The sequence below is a fragment of the Jaculus jaculus genome, chromosome 1 (genome assembly GCF_020740685.1).
Source record: "Jaculus jaculus isolate mJacJac1 chromosome 1, mJacJac1.mat.Y.cur, whole genome shotgun sequence".
Lineage (NCBI taxonomy): Eukaryota > Metazoa > Chordata > Mammalia > Rodentia > Dipodidae > Jaculus > Jaculus jaculus.
The window spans coordinates 337388420-337400723 of record NC_059102.1 but is presented as its reverse complement, the minus strand read 5'-3'; the positions used below and the strand labels follow the sequence as shown (position 1 = coordinate 337400723).

Genomic DNA, 12304 nt, shown 5'->3' with positions numbered 1-12304 from the left:
GTGATAGAGATATTTCAGTGCTGGAAACTCCTCTGTCATGTCTTCCAAGCACTTTATTGCATTTTGGGCCATCCCAGTGGTCACAGCCACCTGACAAGAGAAGTTTTTTCTAATAAAAAGTGAGAGCACCATTAATATATGAATATGAACATTACGTATGGTACTTTCAGGAAAGTTTGGTGAGAATAATATATGCATTTAGCGAGACAAGAGCAGGCTTTATACCCCTAAGGCTCTTAACTTTCCTTGCCATGGGCTATTGATTAGGTTTTCAGTGCCAGGCATGTATTCCCTCCCATAAAGTAGGCCTCCAGTCCAATTAGAGAGCAGTTGGTTTCCCTTAGAGCAGGCATGCCACTATTGCACCTGTTCAGTCATTTGGCCTGTCTGGCCTACATGGTTGGGATAAATAATCTTTCTGACATATTCTTGTATTCTGTTTGCTAATATTTTGGTTGAGAATTTTTGTTTGTTTTTTTCGAGGTAGGGTCTCACTCTAGCCCAGGCTGACCTAAATTTCACTATGTAGTCTCAGAGTGGCCTTGAGCTCACGGTGATCCTCCTGCCTCTGCCTCCCAAGTGCTGGGATTAAAGACCTGTGCCACCACACCTGGCTGATAATTTTTTCATTTATGTTCATGAAGGAAATTGTTCAGTAATTTTCTTTTGTTTTTATTCTGTCTTTGTCTGGTTTTGGTATCAGGGTGATGCTGGCTTTATAAGAGTTTGGTAGAATTCCTTCCTTTTTTTTGAGACAGGATCTTTCACTGAACCTGGAGTTTCCCAATTCCACTAGACTGACTATCCAGAAAGCCCTGGGGATCTGTTATCTCAGCTTCCCAGTACTTTTCACAGGTGTCCAACATGTTACCTGGGTGCAGGTGATTTTAACTCAGGTCCTCATGCCTATGTAGCAAGTACTTAACCAACTGAGCAATCTCTCTGGCCTGCAACCATGGCATATATATATATATATATATATATATATATATATGAGAGATAGAGAGAGAGAACAGGTGTGCCAAGGCTGCAAACGACTTCCAGACACATATGCCACCTTGTGCATATGGCTTACGTAGGTTCTGGGGAATCAAACTGTGGTCCTTTGCCTTTGCAGACAAGTACCTTAACCACTAAGCCCTGAATTTGAAATTTTTACAATGAGGGTCTTAGTGGGTGAGGTCCTCAGGACACCTTTCCTATTGTTCCACTGCAAAGTTGGAAATTTCTCCATAAATGCACTAATCTTTTGAACATGTTTTTCCCCACATCCTTTTATTCCAGAGCTTTAAACTCTCAGTCTCATTTCCTAACAGATTAGTCTTTCTCTCTCTCTCTCTCTCTCTCCCTCTCCCTCTCTCTTTCTCTCTCTCTCTCTCACACACACACACACTGTAGACCTGGATAATAGGTGTGAGTAGTAACCACAGCACAGCTCAATTGCTAACCTCTCTTGAAATTTTCTCTGCTGAACAAATAAGAACAGTTCTCTTAAATTCACCCTCACTTAAGTTCCCAGAACACTGATAGAATAAAACTAGACTCATTAACAGAATCATAAGAGGAGTGATCTCTAGGCCAGTTCCTGTTAGAGTTTTTGTTTCCCTCTGGAACATCATGAGATGGGTCTCCACTGTCTCAACAAATCTCTCAGTGGTCTGGTATTCCAGACTCACAGCACAATGGCTAATTAAACACAGCACTGTAGGGCTTCTCTACCCCAGACTCCCAAAGTCCTCTGCATGATCTCCCAAACTTGTCCCAGTGCGCTCACCTGGAACATATGATCAGTTTTCTCACAGTGAGAACCCCACTCTTTGGTGTCAATTTTCTTTATGAGATGCTAGTCTCATTGCTATGACAAAACATACCCAGCAGAACCAATATTTATCAGAATTATTTGTCTCACAGTTTAAGAAGGGATGAATTTCATCAAGTACAGAACGCATGGCATCAGAAGCAGGAGGCTGTTGGTCACACTGCATCCTTGGTCAGGAGTACAGAGCAGATAGGAATTGGGGCTGGCCTATGAAACCTTCAGGAGGCCCCACCTCCTGAAGCTCGCACAACTTTCCAAACAGCTCTACCAGCCACTGAACAAATATGCAAAAACATGAGCCTGGCGAGAAAATTTCACAGTCAAAACACAGTAGCAAAGAATGATTGGTACCTGGATCATGTGGCTTTAGATTGGATAATTAAAGATTATAGGGAGCATAAGGCAGCTTTGAAAAATATTCTGAAAATCAGAAGGGATTGAAAGATTGGAAACAGGTGTGAAAGAATGATTGCATCAGTGCAATTAGTGGAAGAGGTGGGTAGTCACCAACACAGGATAGATTTTAGATTTAGCATCTTGGACATCATTCCAAAGATGATCAAGTAATGAGTGTAACTGTGCTGAATGGTGAATAAATGTAGTAGAGGTGAAGGGCATTGCACTTGAGGAAGTTAAAGTGAGGCCAGATTCAGCGATGAGTCATTATTGAGGATGTTGGAGTTGCCAAAAGGGGGATTATGATTGAAAAGAGAACTGAGCCAATGCTGAAGTCATTGATGAAAGAAAATTCCTGACATCACAGGTGTAATAGGGTAATGTGTTAACTAGATTTTACCATATTTCTTTTAAGTAATAAATTGATATTGATACACATTAGACATTTTCCTCCATCTACAAGAACTGCCAACTGTATGCCTTTACTCCAAAATGCTGCTCACATTACATTTCGGCCTGCCTCTGACTCTTGCATGGTGGTGGTGGTGGTGAGTGTGTGTGTGTGTGTGTGTGTGTGTGTATGCTCACATGCATGTATGTATTATTATTGTTGTTTTGTAGCATTAAAATTTGGCAGTTACATTTGGTGTTCAGATATGTACAGCTTTACCTTTTACTTTCAAGACTGAATTTTCTTCATCTTGAGATTACAGACCTTCCTTTGAGTTGATAATTATTTCTGTTTGAGGATTTTAGACATTACAGTTTTTCTGAGATGAATAATGATAGTCTGAGGAAAGGGCTTTGAGGCCTACCTTTGGTCTTGCCCACTCATTATTCAAGAAGTAAAAAATATTCTAATCAGGCATCGTGCTAATCATGAAGTAGCATGGCCAGCATGATAGAAAAACATATCTTTGCACTCAAAATGTTTCAGGGATATAAAGTCAAGAACTAAATGACAAGGCAACTTCTGACACATTTTGATAATTATAATAAGACCCTAAGCAAGATGATAGGACAGAGGGAACCTTGGAATAGTAGTGACTTATTTTGTGGCTATCTCAGAAGGACAGAGAGCATCCTCAGCCTGAAGGAAAAGAAAATATCATCAAACAACCAAAGATAAAGTAGATATTAGCTAGAAAGGACAGCACCTTCAAGGACCTAGAAGTATGAGCTTGTAATGTCTGAGGAACAAAACTGTCTAGTGTATTAATTAATAAGATGAGGGCAATAAGTTAAAAAAATGTCCCATTGACCAGTATTAGATTTCATTCTGTGAATAATAAATAGCACACACTATTAATTTTAACACTCAGGAGGCATAGGTAGGAGGATCACCATGCTCAAGGCCACCGTGAGACAACATAATGATTCCAGGTCAGCCTGAACTACAATGATACCCTACCTCAGGAGAAAAACAAAATAATAATGATGGGAAAATCTGGGGGCTTGTGTATTTGTTCAAAGAATGCAAAGATAAGCCTTTGTTGGTGATCTTACTCTCACATACTCCTCCCATATATCCACACACTAATGTTGTGGGTACATAGTATGTATCCTTCCTGAGGACTGTCTATCTTTGTTAATTCTACATCCAACTCTCACTTTGGTGTGAGAATCATTTATTTCACACATTTGGAGAACAGAGTTCGAGACATCTCTCTCTCTCTTTTCATCCATTTCAAAATGTTTCCCTGTCTCGTGAATCATAGGAATGATACAGACAATTTGCAACTATTTTTTTCTTCTCCTTTAAGTTATTTAAAAAAAAAATATTCACCTAAGTCTTTTACCTCCCTACCTAAAGCTTTATTCCTCTGTAACAAAACTCCTTGAGAATCTGCTTCTATTCACTATTATTAATTCCTCTTGTCTCATTCCATAAAAAAACTTATATGGAAAAGGCTTTGATATCCACAAGCTTACGAGACTTCAAATGCACATTTACCAATGACTGCCATATCACAAATAATAATAAAATACATGGGATCTCGTTTCACTTGACCTACAACTCTTTCACAATTTGCTTCACTTTACGATACTGTTCTCACTGTTTTCCCCACACTTTACTAACTACTCTCCATCTCCTTAGTTGACTATTGTTGTTTTATTTTGTTTTGTTTTGTTTTGTTTTGTTTTGTTTTGTTTTGTTTTGTTTTGTTGAGGTATTGTTTCACTCTCTAGCCCAGGCTGACCCAGCATTCACTATGTAATCTCAGGGTGGCCTTGAACTCATGGCAGTTCTCCTACCTCTGCCTCAAGAGTGCTAGGATTAAAAGTATGCGCCATCATGCCCACGGCCAGTTTGGTTTTGAATTGGCAATTAAATGATAGTATCCCAGGGGTATAGTCCTTATACCTTATCTCTTTTCTAATGACACTCACTTCACCTGTGTCCTTATCAACTCCACTATCTATAATATTTGGAGTTCACTAGTTCTATCTCAAAACATGGCTTCTTCTTATAATTCTAAACCTATGTTTAGATTGCCTAATTATCTAAGTAACAATTCAAGCAGGTCTTGTCTAAACTATAATTTAAAAAAATCTTACCTTCTAGCCTATTCCTCACCAAAATTAACAGGTATTCCATTCTTCTGTTTGCTTAGGTAAAATCCTCATTGTCAACCTTTGTTTTTTTCTCATGCCTTTAATATACCTTTAAAATATACCTAAAATCCAGCTATCTTTCACTTAATTATTACAAGCCTTCTCTTGTTGACAATACTAGATTCTCTTCAATGAGATATAGCTGATGTTTTTGCTCCCTTCAATCTATACTTCACATTAGTCAGGTTTTTTATTATTTATTATTATTATTATTATTACATTTATTATTATTATAAGTAACTTAGACTGTATTAGGTACATTTTAAAAAATATTTTATTTATCTATTTACAAGTAGAGAGAGAAAGAAGAGACGGATGGGCACACCAGGGCCTTCAGCCACTGCAAACAGACTCCAGATGCATGCACCACTTTGTGCATCTGGCTCTATATGGGTAGTAGGGAATTGAAATGGGGTCAGGCTTTGCAGTCAAGCTCCTCAACCACTGAGCAATCTCTCCAGCCTGTGTATTAGGTACATTTTCATTGCTGGTAAAAATATCTGAAAATAGGGCTGGAGAGGTTTCCTAGCAGTTAAGGTGCTTGCCAGCAAAGCCAAATGACCTAGGTTCAACTCTCCAATGCCCATGTAATAAATCCAGATTCACATAATGACATATGCATCTAGAGTTTGTTTGCAATGGCTAGAGGTCCTCATGTGCCTGTTCTCTTCCTCTTCCCCCTTTCTCTCTCTCTCTCTCTCACCCCTCTCTCTGCCTCTTCATCTCTCACATAAATAAATATGATATTTAAAAATATCTGAAAATATAAGTGCATGTGAGGAAGTGTTCATTTTGGCATTTTGGTTTACAGTTCCAGGTTACATCCATCATGGCAGTAAATGCATGGCAGCAAAAGCTTGAGGCTGCTGTTCACATTCAGTATAAGGTGAGGTAGAAGAGAGCAATAAATGTTTCTGCCCTTTTTTATATAGTCCAAAACCAGGCTTACCTATTTTAGGGTAATCCTGAGGGCTTGCCTATGAGAGATTATTTGAAGTTAGTTGAGGTCAGAAGACCTGCCTTAGGTGAGGGTGGTACCATCCTAAGGACTGGATGAAAGAGAGAGCCGGCTGAGAGTGGCATCCATCACTCTCTGCCTCTTCACTGCAGGCTGAATGCAACTGGCCACCTCAAGCCCTTTCCCACCACAATGCACTAATACTGAGGCTCCCAGCTCTGAGTTGTCAGGGAATACAAGAAATTCAGACAGATGGGAGAGAGGAGAAGGAGATAGTCACCAAGTTCTTGTGAAGTAGAGGCGGAGGCTTGAAAAATAGCTCTGTTGATAAAGTGCCTGCCTTGCAACCATGAATACCTGCACTGAATTACTGTAACCCACCTAAAAAAATTGACAGACATGGTGGCACACTGACAATCCCAGGACTGGGGAATTGTAGACAGGTGGTTCCCTTGGACTGTCTGGTCAGCCAGTCTAGCCTAATTAGGTGGGTTCCAGCCAGTGAGACTCTGTCTTAAAAGAGGTGGCTGGTGCTTGAGGACTAGCATCCAAAGGTGTGCCCTGGCCTTTTCTTAGCACACCCACACCCACACACACAGAGTCAGGGGGAGAAAGGTGTGCCCTGGCCTTTTCTTAGCACACCCACACACACACACACAGAGTCAGGGGGAGAATCCAAAAAGAAAAGAGGAGCGGTGGATATGCTCGTTGCCATAGAAGCATGGCAAAACTTTGCAGAAAGTAATTCTGCTAGAAGAAGTTGTTTTTAGTGATATTTTCTTGTAACAAAAGTATTGGTTAGATTTCTTCTCTCTGGCAAAAGACCTGAAGGAAAGAGCTAGAAAAAAAGGTAGTTGGGCTGGAGAGAAGGCTTAGTGTTTAAAGCACTTGCCTGTCAAGCCTAACACTTCACGTACACCTCTTCAAGTCCCACATAAGCCAGACGGACTGTGACGCAAGCCTGCAAGGTCACACATGTGCACAAGGGGGCGCATGAATCAGGAGTTCAGTTGGAGTGACTAGAAGCCCTGGTACACCAATTCTCTCTCTCTCTCTCTCCCTCTCTCTCTCTCTCTCTCTCTCTCTCTCTCTCTCTCTCTCTCTCTCTCTCTCCCTTGCATAATAAAAGCAGTCTCCTGGACTTGCCTCAAAAAGAAAAGAAAAATAGGTAGTATAAGAAGCTAGGATGATATATATAGCCCAAGGACATGACCCTCCTCCTGCTAGTTCTTACCTCCGACCATCTATCCTCTCTCAAGAATGCTCTCATATTTTGAACCCATCAAGGGCATAATCCATTTACTACTTGGAGTCCTCATGACATAACTAGCTCTGAAAATGCCATCACTGACACTCCCAGAAGTATGTTTCAATAAACCCCTAGGCATTTCCTAGCCCAATCAAGTCAACAAAATTAACCTTCACAGTAAATAATAATTTACTACCTTGGTCCATTGATTTCATGCTTTCAACTTTGAAACTTTGGTAGAGTGTCTGTCCCAATGAAAGTATCCGTTTCTCATTCAAAATGAACACTTGGTGTGGAGGCTACTCCCTTTCCTCTGCAGTCTCAGCAGTGTCACTCAGCTTCCTCACATCTTCACTGAGCCCTTGCAATTCTTCCCTGATCACACTGAGTAGAGGGCCTCAGGTCCACCTTGCACTGTTACCTACCTGCAGGAGCAGAGCTGTGAAGAAAACATGGTCATCTTCTTGGTGGTCACTTTGCCTCTATGGCAATAACATTACTGTAAAAAGAATGTGTCGTTCCCTTCTGGTGACCTTCTTGGTGGTTTTGTTCTAAACTGACAATGTATACTAGAAAACGACAGCATTGTCTTTCTTCTGGTGACCTACATGTTTAACCAGCTGATTGTCTTTGCAAGGAAAATCAGTGTTTTCTTTGTTTACTGCGACTGTCAATGCAGTGCAAATCTATTTGCCTGAATTACATTGCATTTCATTAATCTTTAAGCATGAAATTGTAATGGTTCAAGGTTAAGGAGTTTTAAGAATATGTGCTGTTTAAATTGTGACTTATTTCCATGATGTTTCTGAAAACTATCATTTTTAGTAGTATAAAAATATGTGTGATGTTTATAGCTTGATAAACTAGTTTGACCTACACATATATTGCTAAGTATCCTTTGAAGTGAAATATTCTGAGTATTTCAGTTGAATTGGGGAATTATAGATGAATGTATTCGAACACAAAAGGTGTGGTATGCACAAGAAAAGTAAATAGGTTTGCAATATCAAAGGACATCCAAGGAAAGGAAAGATTAGTCTGGCAGGAGAAATATCCCACTTTTCATGGTCTTCTTTCATACCTAGCTCAACTGTATCTACATCATCTCATTGACTGATTCAATTACACTGATTCAAAACCTGTAACTTTCCAGGCATTGTAGTAGAGACTAGTGATGCAAAATGAGCATAGTACTGCTTATTCTCTTAAGGTGCCCAGTTGGTAGCTGTGAAAATGATGTAACTAAGTAATGATGTCACAGTGTTGTAAATGTCATACTAAGTATATTTACATGTGTATTTAAAGCCAAAGAAGGGAGTAATAGCTCTCTCTCATGCCAGGAAGGCAGTGGGGGGTGTGAAGAACATAATAAAAAAGAATGAGACATTTGCACTGACCCTGGACCATTTGAAGGTCCTATAACAGGTGGCTAAGTAGGCAGGTAAAGAAAATGATCCAGCAAAAGGAAGCACAAACTCAGTCATTGTTACAGACTGTAAATTTGCATTTCAAAACCAACACCTGCTGTCTTCAATATGCATCAAAATAATTTAAATATCTCATGTATTTTTAAAAAAGTCTTATAACTAAGAATGAACTCAGAAAATTATTTATCTTTATTACAAACATTTAAGAAAACAAACGGTTAAAAAGTAAAACCACAGTGAAAACCTGACCGGCATGTCTATTTAGATATAGCCATAGAGTATCTGAGATGAAACACCCTATATTTTATTGATATTGATTCTTATGGTAAGCTTTATTTGACTAGTTCTCAGAGGATGGGATACAGAAGAGGAATGAGATTTCCTGAGTAAAAGTGTGATAGTAAATAAATTCTTGTTTCTTCCCTCCCCCTAGATGTTGGGGTGTTTACCCCCCACCATTTTTTACTCAGTGCATGCACACATGTGGGGTGCACAAACAGCTCCCGGGTCATCCTGTACACAGCACAGCGGCCTCCTGAACATGTGGATCCCCCAGTTTTGACTGTCTTGGATTCTAGAACAATCCATATACAGTAAGTAGAAATCTTGTTTCTGGCACACAGGTTCATGTAAGAATCTCTGTGAGTTCAATCAGGAGAAGGGCTTGTGACATCACATTAATTTTATTGTGATTAAATGCATGGAAATGATTAGATCAGTAGTTCTGAGAACCTTTGATTATCCCTAGCCAACTTCATTTCCATTTTGTCTCTCTGCAATCAGGCTAATCTCCATGTGTACACAGCTTCTATGTAGATGTCAGTAAAGAAAAACTGACCACTCAACACTTGTTCACTGCTTTTATAAGTGGGGTGTTGAGCTGGAGAAATGGCCCAGCAATTAATTTGCTTGTCTATATATGGTGTGTTATATGTTATATTTAACAGGAAAGTAAATGCATGTATATATAATATATAAGCATACATATCAATAATTTTTTATGTTCCTTTTTTTCTTGTAGTTTGAGTCAGAAAGGTAATGTCACATCTAAGCCTGTTCAGACTTTTTTTTTTGATACATGTGATTTTTGACTATTTCTAATTATGTGAGATGTAAGGTATATCACACAATTGAGGGTAAATCTAGTAGATTTTTCTTTACCATCAATTAATACATTTTCACGTTTATTTCTCATCAACCCAAGTTTCTCATCTATAGAAGGAAAGTTGACATTGGATAAATTTTGACATACATTCAAGCTGAAAAACATTATGAATCTTATTTCATTGACCCACGTCTGCACTCTTATATTGGCCATCAGTTGCCTATATGCCAATCTATGTTACTTATCTCAAAAATCTCCCCTCTTGTCTGATTATTTCTCAGTTAAAGTGTTTCCTACCCCTTCTATAATCCCTTCACCTTCCCTCAATACACTCTGATTCTCATCTGAAAGGTCCTTTACTCTTACTTCACTCTACCCAAACCCAGCCTGAATAGAAAGTCTTACACAGCTCACTGGCATGCCCCTCCATTCCAGAGCTTCCTTGTTGCCTCCGTGCTTCGTCCTTAGTGTGTCTGGGTTGCATTGCTGCAGGTTAATTTGTTACATCACCTGCCTCTCTAGGGCTATTGTGTGATTCGCTCTCACTCTTTACCTCATAAGCACTCAGATAGTATATGCCTCAAATTTGTGTTCTATAGCTTAAATTCATGATAAATACCCATACAGTCTGACATGATTAGCTATTTAAAATTATAGAAACTAGAGGGCAGGAATGAGGTCATATTTTATTTATGTCACTCAGAATAGGCTGTTAGTAACTGCATGTGTATTTGTGGAAGTGAATCCCTTTGAGCTTTCCAAGAGCCTTCACAGTGGCATATCTCCAAGATTGTCTGTGTCTTTGCATGTGCTGAACCTGTATAGCAGCTACCTCCTCAGTGTTGCTTGGATGAAACACCCAAACAAAAGCATCTTATGGAAGGAAAGGATTTATTTCAGCTTACCATTTTAAGGGGAAGCTTCCTCCCAATGGGGAAAGCGTGCAGGCCTGTGCAGGAAGCCTGGCACATCTCTACATTAGCATAAAGGAAGGAGAGTGAGCTCACTATGAACTCCCAGAAGACTGGACCAACAAACTCTGAAGTCTGTCCCCCAGTGACATTCCTCCTCCAACAAGGCTCCACCTTCCAATGGCTTCACAAACTTCCCCAATCCATGACAATTGACACCAATTGGAGACCAATTACTCAAAACACAAAAGCTGATAGGTACATTTCACTCAAGCCACCACAATATGTGAGTTTTTACTTGAATGCTAATAATGCTCTATTTTCCATTTCTAGGTGGAAACAACCAAGGAAACTCAATGGAGTCTTTGAGTCCTGTACATTATATATTGCAAGTCCTACACGTAATTCTACCATTTGGAAGACCATTTACAACAGTTCTGAAAACTCCCAGGATCACATGCTTCAGAACCTTTTGCCTGGCAAAAAATATCTCATCAAGTTGGAAGTAAGCTAAATTTATTCCCATCATTTTCTTTCTGGCTGTCTTTTTCCTTCTTGCTCCTTTTTTGTGTCCCAACTTTCCTACTTCCCTGACTGAAACAAAAGCCAAACATCAAAACCTTAGGTACTGATAATTTTATTGAAAATTCATCTCACATACTAAACATGAAGTCTATTGACCTAATATCTGTACATTTATTTTATGCTATTGAAAATGACAAACATCATATGAGACAGACATTCTCAAATCTAATCAGGGATCATTAAGACATTTTAAAAATTATTGGTAGAATATCATAAATGTTGAAAGCTTTCCCCAAAACTCTTAGATTAGTAAGGCTGTCACCCTGCAGTGCTTGTATTCATTTGAAAAACTATGCACAGCATGAAAATTTAGATCTCAGATTTTTAAATGAAGCTTCAAATGACCCCCAAATAATCTTGATTATTATGCTACGATTTATATTACACTTCTATTTCAGAAAAGCAGTCACTTAATAAAACCCCAGAATCAACATAGTTTAGAGGGTTATTCCACAGACAATGGCATTTTTTTAATGCAAAATAACACTTTTATTCAAAGGTCTTTTAAAAGACCTTGATATTACTGTGGAATTTATACACAGAAGTTCCTTTTGTTTTTTTTTTTGATGAAATATAATCTTTTTTCAGTTTAATAGCACATCTGAAAATAACTGAATTTAAACATGAGATTGTCCCTATTTGTTTTAAACACACTCTTCATTTTATAGCAATACCTATATAAGGATATTTGCTTTGATAAATGCCATAGAAAATATTCTGCTCTTGATTATGAATAAATTTACATTTATGTAGACACTGTGTATGCATTCATTTTACTTAACATGCTCTTGAATGCTCTAAATATTATACCATGGGAAAATAAACTACATTCAACTATTGCTAACTGTCTAACTTGACATCACAAAACAAGGGCAATCAGATAATGTTTAAAAACCTGCTGAAAATGACTCCATGTGCCTAGATGTTCAGCACAGCAGGTGTAAAACAATTGTTTTGGTTGCTTACAATCCTGACACTCAAGAAGGAAGACGTGAAGCTGGGCACAGGGGTAACTACCTGCAGTCCCATCACTAAGGAGGGTTGGTGGCTGGCCACAAGTTCCAGTCCAGCCACATACCCACAAGTTTCAAGTCATCCAGGGCTTCACTGTAAAACTTCCTCTCAAAATAAATAAATAAATAAATAAATAAAGCTAAAGCTAACTTTGTTTTCAGGAGTTAACACTGGTGTTCCGCTATTTTCAAAATAGCTATAATATCAAAACCACTCATGGTCTC

General features: G+C 38.8%; 1 protein-coding gene across 1 annotated transcript in view; it reads left to right on the top strand.

Moving 5' to 3' along the window:
* Ush2a (usherin) overlaps positions 1-12304 on the top strand; it is a 755222-nt gene that overhangs the window by 380462 nt on the left and 362456 nt on the right. The window contains exons 32-33 of the mRNA XM_004672003.2: positions 8899-9058; positions 10815-10986. Of these exons, the coding sequence (XP_004672060.2) occupies positions 8899-9058; positions 10815-10986 (332 nt within the window). The remainder of the gene's footprint in view (positions 1-8898; positions 9059-10814; positions 10987-12304) is intronic.